This window comes from Carassius gibelio, chromosome B25, assembly GCF_023724105.1.
Source record: "Carassius gibelio isolate Cgi1373 ecotype wild population from Czech Republic chromosome B25, carGib1.2-hapl.c, whole genome shotgun sequence".
Lineage (NCBI taxonomy): Eukaryota > Metazoa > Chordata > Actinopteri > Cypriniformes > Cyprinidae > Carassius > Carassius gibelio.
Genome location: NC_068420.1, coordinates 10,042,277 through 10,066,375, shown reverse-complemented (window position 1 = coordinate 10,066,375; position 24,099 = coordinate 10,042,277). Strand labels below are relative to the sequence as shown.

The window sequence follows — 24,099 nt, the reverse complement described above, 5'->3', positions numbered from 1 at the left end:
ATACGTTGCGCATACAACTCAATTAACGCGATCATTATAAAGGTGTTTGAACAACAAAACACATCCACTTGCACATATTTGACAATCGGAATATCAGATATATCCTGCTATAGCTAACAAATTTGTGAAATTAGAATAAAAAAGGAAATAATAGCAGATCATCAGTCATCAGCGCTGACAAGCAATGAATGATTCGTCTCCATGGGAACCATAAAGCGATACTAAGATCAATAACGGTCGCCTTGAAAAACTTTTAAACTTACGTGTGAAAAGGTTAAGTAAGGCTTACATTTAAATGTGTCTTTGTTTTGTTTTGAGTGTATGGTCAATAAATAAAGTAATTAAAAAGATGGTCACAAAACATGTTTGTCATGTATCTACTCCCCACACTTTGAGAAACGCTCAGCTAACTTAACAGCCAATTTAGCGGGGTACCTCCGTTTGGTCAGGATTTTCTTTTCTTTTTTTTTTTCTTTTTTTGGCTGGTGTCGACAAACAATGAAAAATTGTCGTCTGGCTGCCTTTCAGTGTCCTTTTCATCTTTCCGTCAACTTTTCCCACCCATTCATCCCAGGGACTGCGCAAAATAGTGAACAAACTTGGTAGAGAAAGCAGGTTGGGTCATACCAAGTAGTCGGTGCGGGGGGTAAATTACAGATTATTTAAAATATGATACTATCTTTCTTGCTGGCAAATGAAATTAATAAAGAAAACGAACAAAAGTATTTATTCTGAATATTTCATATTATTTTAATCGGAATGGTTTGATGATATTGAGGGGGTTATATTAGTTGGATCTGATTTTGGGGGGGGTCATGACCCCCCTAACCCCCCTGCAAATTACGCGCATGGACACATACATCTAAACATCACAGAATTTAACTTTGGCAAGCGACAGCCTGTGACACCATTACCAGCATACTCGGGACCTGATGTCTAAGGAAGACCAGCGACGTGGCTGCGTGGTCCAGTAAACATGAAGCCGAAGGAGTAGGGCTATCATCTAGCCTGGATGCAGTAATGATGGGTGAGACCATCACCACAGCTGGTCATCAGCGAGAGGTTCTAACTTCAGCAGGGGAGGTGCTCACAGAGATCCTAACCCTAAAACAAAGTCAGAAAAACAGAGACAGATCCAAGTAACACTGCAGAGAAGACTAGTTAGTGAATTAACATAAAATAAGCAATAGACTAAATTAATGGATCAAACTCACGCACGTGACTCAAACCCATGGATATAATCTGAAGGTGAAGTCTGAAGATCGCTTGGGTCCGGACCCTAGTTCTGTGAAATATAGAAACTTAACAAAAACACTATAGGTCAAGCATGAGAGACTGCAATCCAAGTGCAGGTGGGGAATCAAGCCGGAATGCAGTACAATGTTGTTATCTGATAAGGACATGATATAAATCACCTCTCCAACAACTGCAGACAGATATCCATATTATACACTAGACGTGAACGCACTCATGCAAACACTAATCTACAAACTTGTGTAAATGGTGAAGTACCCACCTCCCCAACAGAAGTCCCACAAATACATCTCGATGAGTGTGAAACTGCGGGTCTCGGAACAAAGCCTCTGGCGAGAGAACATGCACACCTAGTAGTACTTAGCTTAACGCTAACATAAACAAACTGTCAGTGAAGACGAAGAAGATGATGATGTGTCTTCCGGTGCTCTTTTATACTGTGGTAGCGGCTGGTAATGACATCATAGGCTATTGCCAGCCAATGTTACTGATGTGTTGAGATCATAGACTGTATAAAAACATGGATGTAGTGTCCGTGATGTCACCCACAGGTTTGCGAAAAGCATTTTTGAAGCAAAAAGTTGGCGGAGCCTAAAGGTGGGCATTTTAACATTGGGAGTCTATGGGATTGACTCCCTTTTGCAGCCAGCTTCTAGCAGCCAGTTGATGGATTACAGTTTAAGTCACTTCGTATGAGAGAGAGCGAGAGGTTGCTGCTTGGTTGAGATGTATGATAAAGACAATGGTCACGCTGAAGGCGTTCCCCATGGCATCTTCTAGAGGACGCAGTTTGAAGTTCCCTCAGAAGTCACAACATGCCTACTGCTTTCTTTGACATCTTTTTATAGTCCCTCTACTGGAATTAATTATTTCTTTGCATAAAAAGGTATAATTGTTACATTATATATGAATAACATACAAATTATATTAATATTAATTTTAATTATTTTGGGCTAAATACTGTAATACACATTATAAATGAATATATTAATTATGCAACAATCTGATTAGTACTACTTCTAATAATAATTATTATTTTTGTAGTAATGTTATGGTAAAGTCTAAACTACACGTTTGATATACAATCATATACATTATATATAAACAATGCACATAATAAATAAATATATATGAATTCATATTATAACAATTACTACTACTTCTAACAACAACAACAGTAATAATAATGATGTATTATATTACAGTGTAGATTCAATTGTTACACTGTTGACACAATAATATATTTATAAATTCTATACATATTTGAATTATTACACAATTATATTATGATTAGTACTAACAACACTACCACCAATAATAATATTGTATAATACTAATGAGCTGATGAGTTGAAACAGTTGTGATAGATAAGGGAGACATAGAAAATGTGCAGGGCCGGGGGTACTCCAGGGCAGGTTTGAAAACCACTGATGGACACTTATATGCATTATAAATAAATATATGAATTATACAGTATTATTATGTTTAGTACTACTAACAGCAACAAAAACAAGAAAAAGATTGTATTATATTACAACAACAATAATAACAACAGTAATTATTTATTATACTAAAGTATTATGTGAAGCATTCATATAGTCTATATATGTTTATTTTTCGGTCTATGTTTAGGTAAACATTTATATACTGTATATTCATATTCAAAATCTGTCAGTAAGTTGTGTACAGGCAGTGTTTATGTGTCGCATTTGCATTTTTTTGTTTGTTTGTTTATGTATAGGTAGACATTTATATAAAGTATTTAAAGTCAAAATCTGTCAGTATGTTAGTTGTGTATAGGTATAGTATTATGTGAAGCATTTGTATAGTCTGTATTTTTTAGCTAGGTATAGGTAAACTTTTATATATAGTATATTTATAGTCAAAATCTGTTACTAGGTTAGTTGTGTATGGGTTTATACAGTTTTACTTCATTGTTGTATGTCTGTATTTATGTAGCACAGCGGTCCTGTGAGGCACAACATTTCGTTCCACTGTATGTCCACACACGTAACAGAATGACAATAAAGCTCAACTTGAACTTGGTATAGATTACATTGATACACTATTGATAAACAACTTTTATCCATATTATAAAAAATTTAATAAAAACAGTCAGATGGCTTAAAGCACTGAGCCATGGATGTGTGAGGCAAACTTGACCTGTCAGCCACTAAAGACTTAAAAGTTAATTGACCCTAATCTGAACTTTGTTTTACCTGAGCACTCAGCTATGCGAAGAACTATCACGAGGGGGCGCTAAACACCACTTAATTGTAAACACATTAAGTGCGTTTCTTCAGTTTATGCTTATAAAACATGTAGACAGACTTAACAGGTATCCAAAAATGGGATCCATGATACATATATTTTCCATTTCCGTCATGTCCTCTCGTGTTATACTTATGTGCATATATTTAACAAAGACTGACCGTCTATAACCAAGAGCACGTGTATGCGCGCGCCTTGCGTGTTTTACCAGTTGCATGATCCTGATGTCATAATTTGGCGATTGTTTCCCACAAACACGGCGAACAACACAGCAGAGAAACGTGACGGGGCTGGACTTCCACCGTGGGGCTGGACCAAAAGCGGTTTGTAAACCCGAGTCACTCTTTCCGGTGAACCGTACACGTGTCATTGTGCTGCCCAATGGAAGAGACGAGAGCGTCTACAGCGGCTGCTCTTCATCTCAAACTTCACAGAGGCGTAATGTGGCTCCTGGACGGCTGAAACCGGGGATTGTTTACGCTTTTGGACCACCAACGACTTCACTCAACCTTTAGGATGGAATAAAAAGCAACTATGGTGGTGAATTCCGTACATTGGTTTCGCAAAGGGCTGAGGCTTCATGATAATCCTGCTTTGCAGGAAGCCCTCAACGGCGCGGAGACTGTACGGTGTGTTTATATTTTGGACCCGTGGTTTGCAGGCTCGGCCAACGTGGGAGTTAACAGATGGAGGTTCGTGCCTTTTGTTATAGTTATATATTTATATGAACAGGGGTACGTTGGGAAGTTTGGTGTAACTGTTAATTGTGAAGTGTAGATGGCTCGTAACTACGCAGCTCTTTTGCTCAGCCACTATGTTTTAGCCCTGACACATGCCGACTCTGTGTGCATGTAGCTGGTAATACTTGTGCAGATATCTTTTTTTAAGCACAAAAATAATATTCTTACTTTTTTATTTCCCACATATGTTATAAACAGCGTAAAATATTGACTCGCGTCAGGGGCCCGACTGCTGTTTACAGCAGGTGGACGAACTTTACAAGTCAGCTCGCACTTCATTTAGAAGTCCAATGTATGTTATTTCTATTTGTTTTAAACGCGCTGAATGAATGAATTGTTAATTGCATGAAATGTGTACAATTGTTGTTACAGCGCTCAGACCATTGAGATATATGGAAGCTAATGGGCTAGTCTGTTTGCTCACGCCCACTTTGATTTTATGTAACAGCTAAAATTACCAATTTCATTATTGCGTCATTTGTGTCGGTGAAGTCAAACGCACGCAGTCTGGAGACAGAATTTATAAAAACGTAGGCTACGCGTAAAAATATTCTAAAGTCAATCTCGCGAGTCACGTGATGTTCGCGTGTGTTGTCTACTAAGCATGATGCGAGATGAATTCTGTGAATGAATGAATGAATGAATGAATGAATGAATGACCCAGTGCTAAAAATATTTGAATGGAATGCATACCAGAGCATTGTCGTATAACCTGTCAAAACGCCTTCAGACTTTTGAATCTTTTTATTGACGATAAGTTTGAGTCTGTAAACATAAATTTCTGTTTATGTAATTATGAAAACAAACTTGTATAAGTTTATTGCTTTAAACCTGGTTCATGCTGAATCAGACAATAAGAGTTTATAAAATACTTTTTAGTTAAAAGATTCTTTCTAGGGGGTTTGATTCATCCCAATGACTCGAATCTTCTGAATCAATTCAACAGGGTTTGTTCAATTACTCTTTCAGAAACTCCAGTAGGTGGCAGTCAGTGTTTTATAAATGAATCATTTGAATCATTCACTTAACCATCTCGTTAAAAGCACCAAATCGTTTGTGTCCTAAAAAGGTCTTTCAAATCTTTATTAAAATGTATGTACAATCGCAAAGTGTCCTTAAAGGGTTAGTTCATCCAAAAATGAAAATTATGTCATTAATAACTCACCCTTATGCTGTTCCAAACATATAAGACCTCCATTTATCTTCGGAACACAGTTTTAGATATTTTAGATTTAGTCCGAGAGCTCTCAGTCCCTCCATTGAAGCTGTGTGTACGGTATACTGTCCATGTCCAGAAAGGTAAGAAAAACATCATCACAGTAGTCCATGTGACATCAGAGGGTCAGTTAGAATTTTTTGAAGCATCAAAAATACATTTTGGTCCAAAAATGGCAAAAACGACGACTTTATTCAGCATTGTTTTCTCTTCCGTGTCTGTTGTGAGAAAGAGTTCAAATCAAAGCAGCTGGATATCCGGTTCGCGAACGAATCATTCAGTTCACCAAATCGAACTGAATCGTTTTAAACGGTTCGCATCTCTAATACGCATTAATCCACAAATGACTTAAGATGTTAACTTTTTTAATGTGGCTGACACTCCCTCTGAGTTCAAACAAACCAATATCCCGGAGTAATTCATGCACTCAAACAGTACACTGACTGAACGTCTCTGAAGATGATAACCGAGACGAGTTGATTTCATCTTGTATGTTGACAGAAAAAAATATACATAATTATAAAATAATACATATAAAAAATATATAACACTTCCTTAATGAGAAATAACTATAGGTAACTCTTGCTAGATTGTAATAACTTAAAAATTAAGCACTACTTACAAGATCATGAAATATTGATATTAACTTTTGTATATATAACTTTTGACATCTTCTCTCTGGCAGATTTTTACTGGAATCGTTAGAAGATTTGGACACAAGTTTGAGGAAACTGAATTCAAGGCTTTTTGTGGTGCGAGGACAGCCAACGGATGTCTTCCCGAGACTCTTCAAGGTCTGTATTTCTCTCAGGATATTTGTCTTGTAGTCTCACTTTGGCTTCTTAAAATCTAAACCATTATGTCTGTCAACTTGAAGCATGGAGACTTTCTATCAGGTCCGAGTATATACTGGTGAACAAAGCAATGCTGAGTTTTTCGTAGGGCTGCACGATAAATCGCATGCGATATTTAATGCGCATCTTGTCAATAAAGCTGGTTCTGTAATCAGCTGAAAAACTCTACACATGCCTGATTTCACATGGAGCAGCATTAACTACACAGAGCCGTTGTTCACTTACAAGCTGCACAAAACGTGCAAAATAATTTTTTTTATTTGGTTTAGCGCAGCTTGTCAGTGAACACTGGCTCTGTGTAGTTAATGCTGCTCCATGTTAAATCAGGCATGTGTAGAGATTTACCCCTCATGGCTTTACTGAAAAGATCTGCATTAAATATCGCATGCGATTTATCATGCAGCCCTAGTTTTTCGGTATGTTCATGTGTTTACTATGGTTAGTGGATTTAACTGAGCTTATTTTAACATTAGCTCATTTTTAATGCATCAACAGTGATGTTAGTGGTCAGTTATCGTCAGTTGTAGGGCTGTGCAACAAATTTAATGTGATTTTCACATGCATCTCATCAGTAAAGGTGCTCCTGTGATTAGTAGTATATCTCCAGCACGTGCGTTCAGATCAGGGTTAAAAAATTATAATTTTACCGAGGGAACCTTACCAAAAAAGGTGTATTTTAGTGCCCGGAACGAAATGGGGTTGGGCTAGTTTTAAGAAGCAATTGGGCAGGTTTTATTTTGAAAACCTGGCAATCCTGATCTGAACGCATGTGCTGGTTTCTATGGTTCCATAATATTCACAGAGAGGTGAGGTGTGGTCTGCTGGGAAGACTAGTGTAGAGGAAGCTGTGGGTGTTGTGATCGCTGGTCCAACACCGTATCAGAGGAAGAAACATCTCCAAGGTAGTAGATTCATCATAATGATGTTCAGCTTCCAATGTTGCCCATTCGGCACTGGACAAAGCATGTAGTCTGACAAGGATGATGTTTGGTGGAAATTGTAGCTTAAGTAGTTTTTGTTCTATAATGAAAAGAATAATTAATCACAAAATGTTTAGAGATTGTCTCTATGGAGGATGACAAACCTTGTGTTGTTTCACAAGGATGTTGTTTCCGGATTCATTGGTGAATAGAAAGCTTGAAAGAATAGCATTTATAAATATTTAGATTTTTACAGTCATATTGATCAGTTTAATTGTTTTTTTTTAACTCCGTTTAGTGTTAAAATCCAATTTCACAAATCAATGTAATGGAAGTGAATAAAATCTTCAAGTCTCAGATGATTGAAGTTCTGCTTTTCTCCAGTAATTTCGTATTCAGCTAAACATCTGAGTCCTGACTCCTAAACGATTTACACCAGCGTTTTTAGAGTAGTTTCTTACAAAAGATCTCATTTTCATCCAGTCGGAGGCTCGGAGCAGTCTTCTCTCTCTCAAGCAGGGCAAATGCATCAGACAAGTGGCTTGTACGAACCCTTTGGCAGGTTAATAGTGCTGTTTATGCAAGCGGTGAGGGCACCAGCACACCAGCCCTTCAAAGTGCACTTGTATAACCAAGAAGTCACAGAGTCCGCCTACAGTGCACTTCTTCTGAACAGGGGCACAGCGTTCGTTGTTTGTGTCGATTAGTAATGGTAGTAATTTAGTAATTTTCCTTTTCGGGCCTTTTTTGGTAATATATCACTAAATTACCATATCACCAGATGTGCTTGCTGTCAGAAGCAGCAGTTTGTAAATGATGATAACCCCCAAGAATTTGCTTTCATTTTTATGTAACAATTTTTTTTTATGTATTGTTTTTTACATGGTCAGAAATAAGGGGTAAAGTTGTTCTAGTTAGTTTTAATATTTGTTTCATTCTTTAACATATATCTGATCTCTCGTCTCTTTCAGGAGTGGAATGTCACACGTCTCACATTTGAATACGACTCTGAGCCGTATGGCAAAGAAAGAGATGCAGCCATCATTAAAATGGCGCAGGAATACGGTGTGGAAACCGCGGTACGAAACACTCACACACTCTACAATCCAGACAGGTGGGTGAATTGAACTCACACACATGGCTCATGGAAAATTCACACACACACTCACAGATGCAATAAAAGTTTCTAAGATTTTGTAGAGAAATTAATTTATAGGTGCAGTTTATTTGTCTATAAAACTGTCTGTACAACGTTAACTCAAGCATGTCAATATTTGACAGGTAATGTATTAACAATATTTTTATAAGCTTGTTTTACTAGTCATGACCATTCATAAGTATTTTAAGAGATTTTTTTATCATTGTAAGCTACCATTTGGGGTCAGCTGCACGTGACGTTTAAGCATCGATATCGTGTTGTACGAATCCGCGATTGTCACATCGCAGGATGTGCAGTGTAGGCTGTCGTAGTTGATCCGTTATTCATTAACTGTACGTGCCAGCTGCTCCCCGGCCCTTGACGAATGTTATTCGCGGATTAATTGAACAGTTTAACCATCATGGAGTGAAAGTTTATCATTTGCATGTGTTTTTAAGTCCTGTCAGTTTAACAGGGCACATTTAAGAACGAGCAGAGAGAGAGAGAGCGTGCTCACCTTCACCGTCTTCAAACAACACGAGCGCTGTCTTGCTCTCTCTCCCTCGCACATATTAATCAAAATGAATTGACACGACGGTGTCGAAGAAAAAAAAAACATATCCAGTGATGAAATGTTTTCTGTGTTGTCAAATCTTGCGATATCCTAAACTGCCAATGCATGCCGTACACGTCTGATTCTGATTGAACTAATGATTCCTTTGAACTGATTCAATTTAATGAATGGTTTAAACATCTGACCTGTCCAACACTGAACTCACGAGACGTCTGAATTGGTGTATAAAAAAATCTGTAACACTTTAAAATAATGTTCTATTTATTAAACTAATTAACTACATTATTTAACATTTATTATTACTAAACTACACTTCTACAACTTTGTTAATTTCAACATTTAGGCTATAGTCTTCATTGTTGAAATCAAAAGTTGTACAGTATTTGTTAACATAGTCAATGCACTGTGAAGTAAAATTACCAAACAATGAACAGCTGTGTTTTAATAAACTAAGATAAACAAAGTAACAAAAGTATTGCTCGTGGTAAGTTCATGTTAGTTAATATGTTAACAATTCAAACCATATCCTAAAGTTACAAACAAATCATTTACTCTAATTTAAAAAATACTCTGATGTTTAAATCATTTAAAATGAGAATGTAAGTGTGCTCACCCTATTTTTGTTTGTAAGAAAAAATTAGATTTCGTATCGCAATATATATCGCAGAAAAATAAAATATCACAATTAAATTTTTTTCCCAATATTGTGCAGCCCTAGTCAGTACTGTTTGAAATAATTTTGAAAGAAGTCTCTTATGCTCTCCAATGCTGCATTTGTTTGATCAAAAATACAGTAACATTTTAATTTTGTGATATATTATTACAAATTAAAACAATTATATTTATTATATATATTCCTGTGATGGCAAATCTGAATTTTCAGCATAATTACTCCAGTCTTCGGTGTCACACGTTCCTTCAGAAATCGTTTTGATAAGCTGATTTGATGCTCAAGAAACATTTATTATTATTATCGATGTTAAAAAATCGTTGTGCTGATTAATATTCTTGTGGAAACTAATATGTTTTGTTCAGGATTATTAGATGAATAGAAAGTTCAAAATAACATAATGTATTTAGAATAGGAATCTTTGTTAACATTATAAATGTCTTCATCAGTTTTGATATTAATTTCTTTAAAAAATAAAAATATGATTTTGAACAGTAGTTTACATAAATCAGGAATCAGCAGAGACATGGTGAGATTACATTGATGTCAATGTCACAAAACATATACAGACATTTTACAGTGATTTATTTGGTGTATAGTTTTATCGCCCTCTTTAATATGCATTTAATTTTGGTGCATAATTACATTCTTAAAGCATTCTGAGTTCTGATAACTTAAGACTACAGTATTTAAAAATATTGTTATATTTAGAATTACCAATTTATTATTTTACCACATCACATTTTCAGAAATGTGTCCCCCACAAGTGTAGCTAAATGAGTGCTCTCATCGAACATTGAGAGACACTATCACATGACACTCCAAACTCAATTGTCTTCATAGAGAATACATTTTCATTCTTTTGAGATAAATGTGGCAATGGGTTTGACACGGCGCCCATGTTTCTCATTTTCTCCTTTGCATGCCAATTTAGACAGTTAATGACCAGGCGTTATATAAGCATTATTAGAGAAACTAATCTAAAATTCATTACCACTTCCTGATATGGCAGTTATTATTTGATCATTATATTTTGTTCATTACTCATGCACCTTTCGCCCATCAGGCAAGGTAGGCAACACATTGCGTGTGCTGTTGGCTCTTTTTTCTGTATTGATATTATTACTGAAATATGCATAAATCTTTTGGTTTGCTCATTTAACTTTTTTTTTTACTATCAGTGGAAACCAATCTCAATCATGGTCATGTGTCTGATTGACATCCTTACTTGTGAGGTTATAAGTAAAGTATAAGTAATTTATTAATATAAAAACCTGTTTTTATAAAATGTATAGATTTCACGGAGTTACATAGTAGTATTATTTCCAACTATTATATAGCTAGAAATTTATAGTTGGTAACTTGTTTGTGTAAATGTCATGTAAATATATAATAGTATTATTTATACTTATATATTTTATAACATTTGTAATATCTGAAAAATTTCAAGTTGTAAATGTAATACAAAATGTTAATATAAAAATTAATTATGCATATATTTTATATTTTTTTGAAATTGTATGGTTTTTTTTTGTTTGTTTTTTTTTGGCAAATTGTTCAGAAAAACCTTTAACACTAATGAAATATAAAAACTGATACAATTTCCTAACAAAGTTTACAACAACAAAAAATTATATTAGGGAAACAAAAGTTGTCAGTAGGGCAGGTACAAATCTGAATTAGTGGGCCAGAGAGAAAAACCTCCTTGTTAGTGCAGTCATAGGGCAACATTCCCTAATCATTGACTAGATTCCTCCGTAAACTTTGCCAGCACTTTTAGCATAATGTGACATAACAATGAACAATGCAGTACCGTGACCCAGGCTTGCACTTTTGTTTGTGTGCAACTCGCATTCTCCATCTCATGTCTTTCCTGAGAGTATTACCAAACAGGAGAGAATGACTCTGCCCTTCTCAGATCGTCTTGCAGATACCACTACTCCTGACGTGTAATGTAAAACAAGTGGCCTTTTGCATAGGTTACATAAATAGGATGGATGTTGGTGATACGCCCAGACTTTACGTCTCATTCATAGGGGAAGAGAATGAGCTTGCAAGCATAAGCGTGTGTGAATGCATGTGCGGGTGTGCATATGACGTCCGTCGCTCTCCTGGATGATATGAGACTCGCTGTTGCCATCTGATGGTGGAAAGCGGCTCTGGCGGTCACACTGTGAAACATGTGCTGTGGGTGGGAGGGTGAAATAGCTCAGCATGCAAGTCACCACTGCAAACATGTGCGAGCCGAGCACCAGGCTTTTCCTAACAAGCACGCGGGTGCCCCTGATTCCGCACCGTGCCAAGAAAACCAGCCAATGGCAGGGGCTCCATCCCTGACGGATATAGTCAGGAGTTGTATAAGATCAGAATTATAAATAAGGGACAGGCTGTTAATGTGTTAAAGCTGTTTCTCTCTTAGAGGAGCCACTGAGACTATTAGTTCCTCTCTTTGAGTCTCTCAGCCGCAGACAAGCATGTGTGCTTGCATTTGGAGAATGTGGGGAAATATGTCAACTTTCCCTAACTACTTTCCTAGCTTATCGAATATGACTTTACTTTAATGACCTTGTTTCTTTGAGAAAAAAATTGGGCTTTTTACCAGGAAACCTCAGGTTATTTGAAACAGAAAGTTGTAATAGAATGTTTCAGAAGTGTCCTATAATCAAACAAGTTTGTATTGATGTCAATCAGAGCAACAAGGTTTTTTTTTTTTTTCGTAGTTCAGATTTGTAGCCTACTGATTCCACCACATAGGCTAATATTTAACTTTTAATAATTAAATAAATAGTTTATTTAATTTACACTACCGTTTAAAAGTTGGTGATTTTTGTAAGTCTTTTATACCCAAACAAGGCTGCATTTATCTGATAAAAAAAAAAATATATATATATATATATATATTATAAAATGTATTTCAGGATTCTTATTGGCCCCATATATTCTAACAGTAGTGTAATGTATGTTCATGCCCTTGAATAAAATGCAGGTATTATTTACTAAATGTTGTTGTTGTTTGATCCACATACATAAAACATATTGGGTCTCTGACAGCTCTATCAATTCGCTCAAACTTTTACCGGAAATGAACTTGATGCCTTTTGAAAATTATTTATTATCTACACTAAAACACTCTGAACACAATCGGTCGACAAGATCAAACCAAACTGGTTTAAAGCAGACATTTCTCCTTCTGAGTTCTATTAATATTCAACCTTGGAGTGGAAATAGCTGCTTTTAGGCAGTGTAATCTGAAACGTGTTTTTGTTTTTCTCTCAGGATCATAGAAATGAACAACCACAGCCCCCCTCTCACTTTCAAGAGATTTCAAGCCATTGTGAACAGACTCGAACTTCCTAGGAAACCATTGCCAACTATCAGTCAAGAACAGATGGCCAGGTGTCAGACAAAGATCTCAGAAAATCATGATGAACGTTATGGCGTACCCTCTCTCGAGGAGCTGGGTTTTAAGACACATGGTGACAGCTCACATGTATGGAAGGGTGGTGAGACAGAAGCTTTGGAAAGATTAAATAAACACTTAGACAGAAAGGTGAGACATGGTGAAGTTATACATTTTAATTATGACTATTGACTTCTTAATTCTGTTGACTTCTCAATTATTTACTAAAATTCAGTTGTATTTTTAAATTTATAGAAAATAGTAATGAATGATGGTTACACCTGTAAAAAATAGGTCTTTTACATTTTTATAATTTTTTATATTTTATTTAATTTGATTTTTATATTTATTTTGATGCAGGCCTGGGTAGCAAATTTCGAGAGGCCTAGAATAACCGCCCAATCACTGTTCGCAAGCCCAACTGGACTTAGTCCATATCTACGATTCGGCTGTCTGTCATGTCGCGTGTTTTACTACAATCTGTGGGAACTTTATATGAAGGTAAGTCATTGTTATTTTATGGCATTGTTTGTAATTAATATTCAAGGGTAACCAGTATAGAAATTATGAAAGTTGATGTTCAAATCAAATATTTACCCTTTCCAGTAGATGCATTTGTGTTGAATAATAATGGGTCCCAGAATCAACCCATGGGGGACACCACAAAAAAGTGATATATACACTACTAGCCAAAGTTATGGACACACTTGACTTAAATGTCTTTTTGATCTAGCAGTTGATATTGGAATGCTTGAAAGTAGTTGAGGAGATCAAGTATACAAATATGAATTTATTTACAAAACTAATTAAAATGATTAAGTTGGTCTAGAATCTAGATAATGATGCAAATGAATACATGGAAACTTCAGTAGTCATAAAAAAGCATGATAGGTAGATAGTTCATATGTTAGTTTTGTAGAAGAGAATGAAAATTTGCTGTTGTATGAGAATGAATTACCGGAATATGGATGTATTGTTATAAAAGAGATTGTGTATAACTGCCACAGCATAGTAAAAAGAATGTTTTGTGACTGTTTTCATGACCTCTTGAACTTGTCCAGCTGCGAAGAAGCTCCAGTCCACCCCTCTCGCTCTTCGGCCAGCTGCTGTGGCGAGAGTTTTTCTACACGGCGGGCACCAACAACCCCAACTTTGACCATATGGAGGGAAACCCCATCTGCGTGCAGATCCCCTGGGATCACAATCCTGAGGCACTGGCTAAATGGGCAGAAGGTCGGACAGGGTTCCCTTGGATTGATGCCATCATGACCCAGCTAAGACAGGAAGGCTGGATCCACCACCTGGCCAGACATGCCGTAGCCTGTTTCCTCACTCGTGGAGACCTGTGGATCAGCTGGGAAAGCGGAATGAAAGTAATTAAGATGGCACAACTTCACCTTCTTCCCTTTTTTTATTCATTTTTCCTCTCTTAATCTTGCTCTTTCTCACAGGTGTTTGAAGAGTTGTTGTTGGATGCAGACTGGAGCGTGAATGCGGGCAGCTGGATGTGGCTATCTTGCAGTGCATTTTTCCAGCAGTTTTTCCACTGTTACTGTCCTGTGGGCTTCGGCCGCAGGACGGATCCCAGTGGAGACTACATTAGGTACTCAGACCAGGCCTTAACCACACCTAAGCATGTCTTACATCACTGGCTGGTGTTATATATTTTGAGAGTCTCGTAGATTTGTGTTGCATAAAGGCTTATGTAAACCGCCAAAGGTTCAGGCCTTTCCACTGTGCATATTCAAAAGAGCTGCTGTAACATTGTGGAGACTGCTAAATTAGGAATATCAGAAGAAAACCTTGGGAAAAAAACACGCTGCATCAAGTTGTGGTGCACACAAGATGTCATAACAGATTATAAAAAAATTATGAAATGCCTTTAATACTGTTATAGTAATTTCAAATAAAAAATGCAAGTAATTATTTATTTATTTATTTAGCAATCATCTGTTATAAAACTCTTATATTCTCACTTACAGGAGGTACATCCCGAAGTTAAAAGACTATCCTAACCGCTACATCTTTGAGCCATGGAACGCTCCAGAATCAGTGCAGAAAGCGGCCAACTGCATTGTGGGTGTGGACTATCCTAAACCTATGATCAACCATGCCGAGAACAGCCGGCTCAACATCGAACGGATGAAGCAAGTTTACCAGCAGCTGTCACACTACAGAGGCCTTAGTGAGTAACTCACAGTGTACCCATCCATCATGACATAAGGTTTATTACAGCCCTCTTATGGAGGAAATGGGAAATTACTGCATTTTGTCACCAACTAACAGACCCTTCTGTTGATAGTGAGTGCTTGTATAAAGGGTTATTTAAGCATTTGCAGTAATTTACAGTACAGTAATTTACAGTCATTTCTCACTAAATTTCTTTGACCCATTAGCTCTAAGTACTGTAATGATGCAGTTTGTTTTTGACCTAGATGGAGATCGTAGATAGTTTGGAGTTAGACTGCACTGAGAAGTGATCATACTTGCTTACACAGAATGGAAAATATTACATGTGCAGAGGCTGTAATAGCTTAAAATTGATTGCAAATGATGTAATAAGTGAAAAACTACACTTCGCTTATATTACAAATGAGATGCTTGATAACTAACTTTTAAGCGCAGCTTTGAGAATTTTTTTACACTTAGGTAAATTCTTAGCAGTGTTCTTGTGAGTAATTCTTAGAGGCTTGATAAATGCAACAAACCATATGTTGCATTGATTGCAGTTTTTAGAATAATATTAAATAACATTGCATTGCTAAAAGAGGTCTTGCTACACAATGTTTCAATGTGTCCTAAAAAAGATCAATAGTTGCAGAATTTTACTAACCGATAATGTCAGTAAATTTACAACCCAGTCCATCAAAGAGATAATGGTTATTTGTAATGCGATCAGTATATTTATGCAGTTGTATGCAGATGACAACTTGATTGACTTGGAAAAATATTGCAACAAAGCTGTTTCTCTCTTTTCTCTGCAGGTTTGCTCGCCTCAGTCCCTACAATCCAGGAAGAGGCGGAGCCTCCCATGTCGGATGACTCTCAGGCCAGCAGCAGCACTGCCGGTGAGACACATCAATCATCCCTCATACTAACAGGATTCACCGTGCAGCTTTCAGATTTCTTAGCTATGCTTTGTTTATATGTTAAGTATAATGTAACTACACTGATCTCACAAAACTAAGTTTTACAATGCTAAAGAAAATAAATGCATAAAGCAGACTTCACCCTTATTGTTAATAACTAATCTTCCCTTCACCCCTAAAACCAAACCAATATTTATTTTCTAGTCAGGATGTACTAAAGCACCATCATGTTTTCTGCAGGTCAAGCGTCCACTCCCACCTCATCACCACACCAGCCCACCCCTGCACCATCAACCTCACCCAACTCGGAGCCCTTCACCCCCAACTCAAGCCCGACAGCAGCTTTCCCCGGGGCCCACTCCCAGAGGAAAAGGGGCCGACCCTCTGGGCTCCCAAGCCAACAGAATTCAAAAGTCAAGCACACCAACCAAGCCAAAGGATTTGAGCAGAAGACTGATGACAAGCAGTGACCACAGCTACCAGACAGAGTAAAAAAAAAAAACTAAACATTATTTTTACGAATCACTTCTAATATGTTGTGAAATTATAAAGCATGTATTTAATTAGTGTTCCTGTAGCTCAATTGGTATCGCATTGTGATATCAAGTGCAAGGTTTCCCCAGGAACACATGATAGGTAAAAATTGATAGCCTGAATGAAAACTAAAATTTAACTAAAATTAATACAAATAATACAATCAAACAACAGTAGTTTATCAGTAATCAGCGGCTGCCATGGTAAACTATGCTTTTTTTTTTTATAGCAGTCTTACAAAACACTAAATTAATTCAGCTGGACACACTTTCCTTATTTTTTCCACAACAAATGGCCAAGCAAGCACAGACCCTGACAAGATACACGATACAGAACGAGACCAAACGCAGTATCAGCACATCTCACACAGTGAACAAAACAAGCCTTACCTAGCAAAGACAACTGCGCTAAACACTAATGAGACGAGTAAATACACTTACCAGCTGCTTTTAACTTCCGCCGATAAAGACTGCTTCTCTCAAAGAGTATTTCTTTACACTGTACACTATTTTATTTTAAATATAATATTCTAGTTTCTAATTATCAACAAATTGAAAAGCACAGTTAAAATTTATGCATATAGATGCAAACTCATCGCCTTTCATTGAGTGGGTAATTGTTTTCAGGGTAAATAAAGAACTGGTTGTTTCAATAATTTTGTATACCATTTTATTTACCCTTTACTTCAAAAACTGTCTAAAAAGGGTAATATTTGATGTATTCGAGGGCTTATATATCGGAACGGTGGACAGAGAGGGCAAACATTTTAGGTCAGCATTGCCATCTAATAAACCAATGTTGTCTTAAATGGCCTGCATAGCACTTCATCTTTTATAGCATGGAACTTTGTGTGGGAGCAGCTTCATGAACCAGCTTTTTTTCTTCATCAATCTATTTTTGCTGAATCCCGCAGTTGAATTAAGCACATTCAGCGAGGATCAAAATGAACAGTGATGATGATGGTGAATTATATCTCTGCCCTCTTCAGGTTGAGTCTGTTTGCGGTCCCATATCCAAGGAAGTCTGCGGAGTCCACCTCGCTGAACCATCCATGGACAGAAACAACAGAAGAAAAGTGTGCAAATAGCGCCACCTTTTGCAGAAGAACAGAAACGGCATTACTAAAAAATAACAAAAGAATTAACGCAGTTCCGTCAATGCGTGCGACAAATCCAGGGATGGTTTGTCAAACATCAATAACAAAAAAGCTGCTTTTGTTCCAGTTTTGACTTGCTAAACTAAACATTACTGTATGAAGATACAGATCTGTTTCAAATGTGTAGCTCTCCTGATATTGCGATCTGACAGAGATCTAATGGATGTTGCTGCCGCCAGTGAAGTTTTAGGATAACAAGTGTTGCTTATAGAAGTATTCTTGGCCAAATTATATGCAACTCTGGTTTATGGATTGATAATGGAAATGATGAGGGAACATTTGAAGATATGGCCTACAGTGTTCTGACCACGTGAATTCGAGAATATGAAGTCTGATGTAGTTGAACTCTACAATTACAATTGCTAGCAAGCTACAAGCAATGAAGAATTTTACTTCTTCGGTTTCTTGGTTTGGTCATTTATCCCCATAAATATATGCTTTATGTATGTAACTCCGAATGCAAAAATTTCATTGCCACTGGCTGCACTAAAGTTTTCAGAATTAAACTGTATCCAATCCCAGGTTAATAATTCAATAAGCTTGATTTATTTACCATTTTCTAACAGGCGACAAGGATTAATTATACATTCCACTAATGTGTGCATTTGTGATAATTGAACAGTTTAAGATGTTCTCTCTGATAATGTAGAACAGCTGTATTTATTTATTTTTGTCCCTTTTCTTTCTTTTTTTGTATTGTATAAAAGAGTTTATTTTCATTAAAAGGCTGCGGGATTGTTAAGCTGTTCTGTTTGTTGGCAGTAATTTATTGAAGCCTTTTCACTGCATGTTTCTGTCAAGAGACAATGTTTCCGCAATAAATTGCATCTACAATGTTTCAGTGTAGATTACAATATATCAAATAAATTTCTTGAAGCTATTTGTTTTTCTTTGATCTGAAAACTTTGTAATTCATTCAACACCCTTTGTTTTACAGACATAGCAACTCCCTATCTACCAATCACAACACCCTACCTAGCAGGGTGATTCAAGTTCCTGTACAGTCTGGTTTCAGTTTTCAGGCACCACTAGAGGGCGACATATGGACCTAATGTGTTTTTAATAAATATATGAAAATGCTGAAGGGCTGCTCATTTGCATTAAGTGATTAAAATTAATTATATTTATTTATGTTCAGATGTCTCTCTTTATGACTAACCAGTGCATGTTTTTTTTTTGTTGTTTTAAAGAGATTTAGTATTATGTATTATTTCTTCCTTTTTTTTGCTTTTGCATTTATTTTTTATTTTTATTTTCAATGTATATTTTTAGCATTTTATTTTTTTTATCTTTCATGTTCTGTTTTTTTTCTGTGTTTAATTGTATTTTCATTTAAATATTTAGTGGGGGGGGGGTTATAAAGCTTTAGTGTATTGGGTTATTATGAGTATTGTTTATTTAGTATTATATTTTATTTTAGAATTTTTGCCTTTTATTTTTTGTATTTCTATAAAATGTATTTTTTTTTCTCCAGTCCTTTTGGTGTCCGGTTTTGTTTTTATTTCTTTTGATCCTTTTTTTTGTTTGTTTTGTTTTTTTGTCTTGTTAACATTTGTTGTCCTATTTCTGTTTGTTATTCTCTCTCTCTTTCTCTCTCTCTCTCTCCTCTCTTTGTGTTGTGTTTTGGACTTTTTGTTGACCTTTCAGTTTTATTGTTCTGTTTTGGTGTGTTTTGAGTTTTTTTTTTTTAGTTTTTTTATGTTCTGTGTTCTATCATATTCTTTTTGTTTGTCCGTTCTTTCTTTTATTATTATTATTTGAATTATTATTATTATTATTATTATTATTATTATTATACTGTCTGGGAAGGTTTTTTTTCTTATGTTATTTATTTTTTTTTTTTTACGATTATTATTTCTTTTTTTTATTATTCTTTTTTTTTTCTTTTTTTTTTTTTGTTAATGAATGAATGAATGATAGGAATGACATCTATGATTTTCTAATATGTCTTATAACGGTGTGCCTTCAGTGCACATCTGAGTGAACTGCTCAACATCCAGTAGTGTGCTGGTGTTTATCTCATACTGGCATTGTAGTAATGCAATAGAGCTGCTGTGTGCAGAGCTGATGTGAATGGCGTCCTGTGGGAGCTGCGCTAATGAGAGAAGAGCTCTCAGCTCCTGCCCAGGTCAGCTAATGTCTGCTCTTATAGAGCATAATGACCATGGAGAGACTCTTATCTCTGCCTCTTTGCCCGTTTCTTTTTCTTCATCCTCCATCTTCTGCAGAGTCCCGCAATGAAACGGATCTCCTCCGAGTCAATAACACGTTATCTACAATCACCCCACCACACAATGTAAAATAAAAGAAGACGCATGTAGGATCTGTCAATAACACATTTGTGTTTCCATTAATGAAATGCAAGGAGATCTGAATCTAATGAATGGGGTTTAGGAGGAGTTCCTCATGAACTTTAATGATACAATACAAATCACAGACAGCCTTCCAGATATTTTCATCTGTTATCAATGCCATCGATTCCCAGCAGGCATCTCTTCGCCGAACAAGCCTGCACTTGTGTGGAGGTGGCAACTTGAGCCGCATTGATCTGGACCATCAATCACTGGGGTGGCAGACTCTTTTAGCCTCTCTCTCTCTTTCTCTCTCTCTCTGTCTCTCGCTCTCTCTCTTTCTCTCTCTCTCCCCCACACTCATCCACTGCTGACTTTAATGGCTCCATTGAAGGACACACGCAGAGCAAGGAGTGTCAGGGGTGTACAGTAGGATGGTTTCCAGGGGAAGTGAAGACCTCCACTATGGCTTCCCGTGGCTGATGTAACCCCCTGTGGACCCTCGTGGAGGACATTTCTGTATGGAGTGCTGGACTTGTGGTGGATAAAAAATAGTGTCATAATTGTCGACTCCATCGATTCCACCCATCGCCCCCCCCAGCCAAGAAGGGTCCGGTGGCACCCCGCCCTGCCCCGCAGATGGTGCTCAGCCTGGCCATGGACTCAAGAGAGGATGGGGACAGCTGGATGGAGGAACAGTGGGAGAAATGGTACAGTAGTGATGCAGCTGTGTCCCCTACACTGCCTTTTTACGCTGCACTTAACTGACCTTGGATCTGCTTGTGTTCTCTGAAATAGTCCAATAGGTAGTTTGGTGTGCACGTAGGAAACCGATATAGGGTTATGGATAAAACTGAAGGTTTTGTAAGTTAATGAGTATATAGTGTTTCTGATCTAAAATAAGGCTTCATTTGCTGTCTTTTACATGGTACTAAATCATAATCAAAAGTACCGACTGTAATGTGCAAAAAGACGTTTATAGTTATGCTAGGTTCATTGGGTTGACCGAATTCATTATCATGTTAAATTGTCTTGTTCATCTTATCTAGAAATGTGGGCGGCTGCACAATTGCAGGTATATAAACAGGAAGTATTGTGAAATTAGTAAGTCTGATTGTCAGTAAACGGCTAGCTTGCAGATAGTGGGTAAGACTGCTTAAAAACAACTTTATTTCTAAACATTAGGTAGAATAAATAATACTGTCATTAAACAAGTTCATACAATGTGTTAAATGAGCATTTAGGAGGAAAAATTAAACCGAAGCGTTTGTTTTTGCTTGTGCTTTCTGACAAGATTTCCATACGTGTAACTTAATTCTGAATGTAACATTTGAACAAGTCCGTAATTTTATTTCTTTTATGTAAATTTGTTTGTATATGAATATAAATTGATATAAAGGTTTATTAAATAAATGTAAATTATAAACTAAAAGTTAGCAGAATTTCCAACTGATACCTGCGGGATTACATTAAATGACTAAAAGAAACTTTTTTTTTTTTTAAATATAGGCCTAGAAGTTTCCACATTGCAGTAGTTGTGAAGTTATCAGATGAGCAGGAGAGCCTTGCCCTCTCTCTGTGTATGATTGTGGAGAGATGACGTAGTGTGTGTGTCCCTGTCTGCGTGGGTGTGCTGGCACTTTACAGGTTAACCCACGATATCAGTCTGAATGAATACGAGGATGACGACCTGTCAGAAGTGACAGAAATCACAGATGAGAACGGAATCACTCTCAGCCAGCTCGACCTCAATTCTAAAGTAAGTCTGTACCCTCAAATACACTTACTGTATAGACTTTAGTCTGTTTTCATAGCTGGAATTTGGTAAACCAATATATTTTCATACACTCTCAGATAAGAGATACAAAAGTTGCCACTGGGGTGGTACCTACCTTTTCAAAATGTACCTTATGTACCTCTAAAGGGAGCATATTTGTTATTTAAAAGTTCATATATTAGTCAGCGCTGATGGCCTTGTGAGCAGTACACTGACAATGTTGTGCTTTGGGTGTCCCGAGTTCGAGTCCCGGCCCTACCCCTGCTCTCTCACCCACTTTGCTTCCTGTTGACCTATTGTCCTATCTAAATAAGAGGTATACATCGCCAACAATAAATCTTTAACAAAAAAAAAAAAAGTTCATATATATATATTTTTTTATATATATATATTTGTATATTTAAGCAATATATTTAGGTGATTTCACTACTTTATTTATTATTTACATACATTTGGCTGATTTTGTATTGTGGTGTCAGGGTTTACTCTGATTTTTGGGAGGTGTGCCAAAGCACCACCTGTACATGCCTATGTGGGTTAATTAACATCTGCTCTGAGCCTGTAGCTAATCTCCAGTGGGCTAAAATCCTGTTATGAATGTACAGCTCACTACTTTCGACTAGTTCAGGAGTCAAATGTTACACTTAGCATTTGATTTATTAGATTTATTAATTTAACTTTTGAAAAATCATTTTATGTAGCAAACAAAAGATAATGTTAGGCTCTCAGTGTGTATAAAAGAGCAGCTTGGACATTCTGCAAAACATTTCCTTTTATGATCAAAACAATGTCAAACAGGTTTAAAACTATGATGGTGAGTAAATAATGACCAAAACGTTAACTTTTGCATGATCTACGCCTTCCATTTTTAACCTCCCTTGTGTCCTCCCTTAATTAAAATGTATTTCAAGAGTATAATTACCGTTAGTAAAGTAATCACAGTTATCTTAATTCAAAAACAGCAGCCATCAATGGGCGCTCCCCATCACAAAGTAAAACGTTTGTGTGGTTTATATATACCATATCTCCACCCTAAAACCAAACAGTCACTTATCTTTCCATGAGACACAGTCTGGAGCTGAATGAGGAATCATCTGACGGTGCTGAGCTTGGTGAGCTGTTTACCCCACAGCAAAAATAGATTTCTAGGTCAAAGGCACATCCTCCGTTTCCATGTATCACAGTTCAAATATATGTAGAGATTGAGTATATCAGTATTCATATGACTATGAGTGAGTGAGGTCACACCAGTTAGCATAGCAGTCATTTAGCATTAGACATGAACACTGAGGGGAGATGTCAAAGTCAATCACATCTTTTTATCTTGGATGTCATCGTCTAAGCATTTAAACGAGCAAAATCCCTCATAATTTCTCAGCCTTTTTTTTTTTTTTATCATGCACATGCTAACATACATTTTCATGTTATGAAAAACTGTTTACAGACATCAATCTGTAAGCGTTAAGCGTAACTGAATGTTATAAATTGTGTTAATGCCAATCGCATTAGACTGTTTATCATGGATATCATCATTTCACAACTTAAACTTAAAAACCCTCATTTATGATTTCACAGCATCTTTTTATGCAATAGTTATTATCATAGCATAAATGTTTATGCATAGAAAAGGTGCATTTTAAGGCAATAAAGCACAATTGGACAGTGTGATTGAACAAAAATCCCTAGTTTATGATTTCACAACATTTTTACGTGACTATTAGCATCATAACATAAGAGTTTATGCTAAAGAAAGCTGTATATATAGGTAATTAAGTTAGCATTGCATAGCATAATTGGCTTTGACAAAGAGAGAAGTTATATTCAGTGACATCCAATGGTTCAGCTTGATCATTGACAACTAAAAAGTCTCTCATTTATGATTTCACAACTTATTTTTGTGATAATTAGCATCAGAAGTTCAAGACAAGCAGGCAGTTAAGCATGTCTTGATTTTTATATCTGACTAAAATAAAAATACCTCTTTTAACATTTCACATACCCTTATAATGCAATGATTAGCATTATAAGAAAATGTGTTGAAAGACAAAGAGGTTCAGCGTAATTGGCTTTGACAGAATTTATAAAACGTTCAATAACATCTAACTGTTTAGCATGGATATCATTATCTTATATCTAAAATCCTTCATTTTTGATTTCCCAGCCTTATAATGTAATGTTTAATGTGATAAACAATGACATGGTGTTTATGGCAAGA

General features: G+C 36.4%; 2 protein-coding genes across 3 annotated transcripts in view; both read left to right on the top strand.

Moving 5' to 3' along the window:
- Window positions 1–3,868: 3,868 nt before the first annotated feature.
- Window positions 3,869–18,696, top strand: LOC128014458 (cryptochrome-2). The gene is made up of 11 exons (XM_052598046.1): window positions 3,869–4,217; window positions 6,167–6,275; window positions 8,227–8,369; window positions 12,914–13,187; window positions 13,398–13,538; window positions 14,099–14,410; window positions 14,489–14,640; window positions 15,020–15,222; window positions 16,022–16,105; window positions 16,367–16,614; window positions 17,649–18,696. Exons 1-10 carry the CDS (start codon window positions 4,060–4,062, stop codon window positions 16,594–16,596), a joined length of 1,806 nt encoding a protein of 601 aa, XP_052454006.1. The 5' UTR covers window positions 3,869–4,059; the 3' UTR covers window positions 16,597–16,614; window positions 17,649–18,696.
- Window positions 18,697–21,237: 2,541 nt separating this feature from the next.
- mapk8ip1a (mitogen-activated protein kinase 8 interacting protein 1a) overlaps window positions 21,238–24,099 on the top strand; it is a 16,334-nt gene continuing 13,472 nt past the window's right edge. Inside the window, exons 1-2 of one of the 2 annotated variants that reach the window (XM_052598482.1) lie at window positions 21,238–21,253; window positions 21,755–21,866. The gene's annotated coding sequence lies outside the window, so the exon portion shown is untranslated. Of the gene's footprint in view, window positions 21,254–21,754; window positions 21,867–24,099 lie in introns of those variants that run through there. The other variant, XM_052598481.1, reaches the window with a different exon arrangement.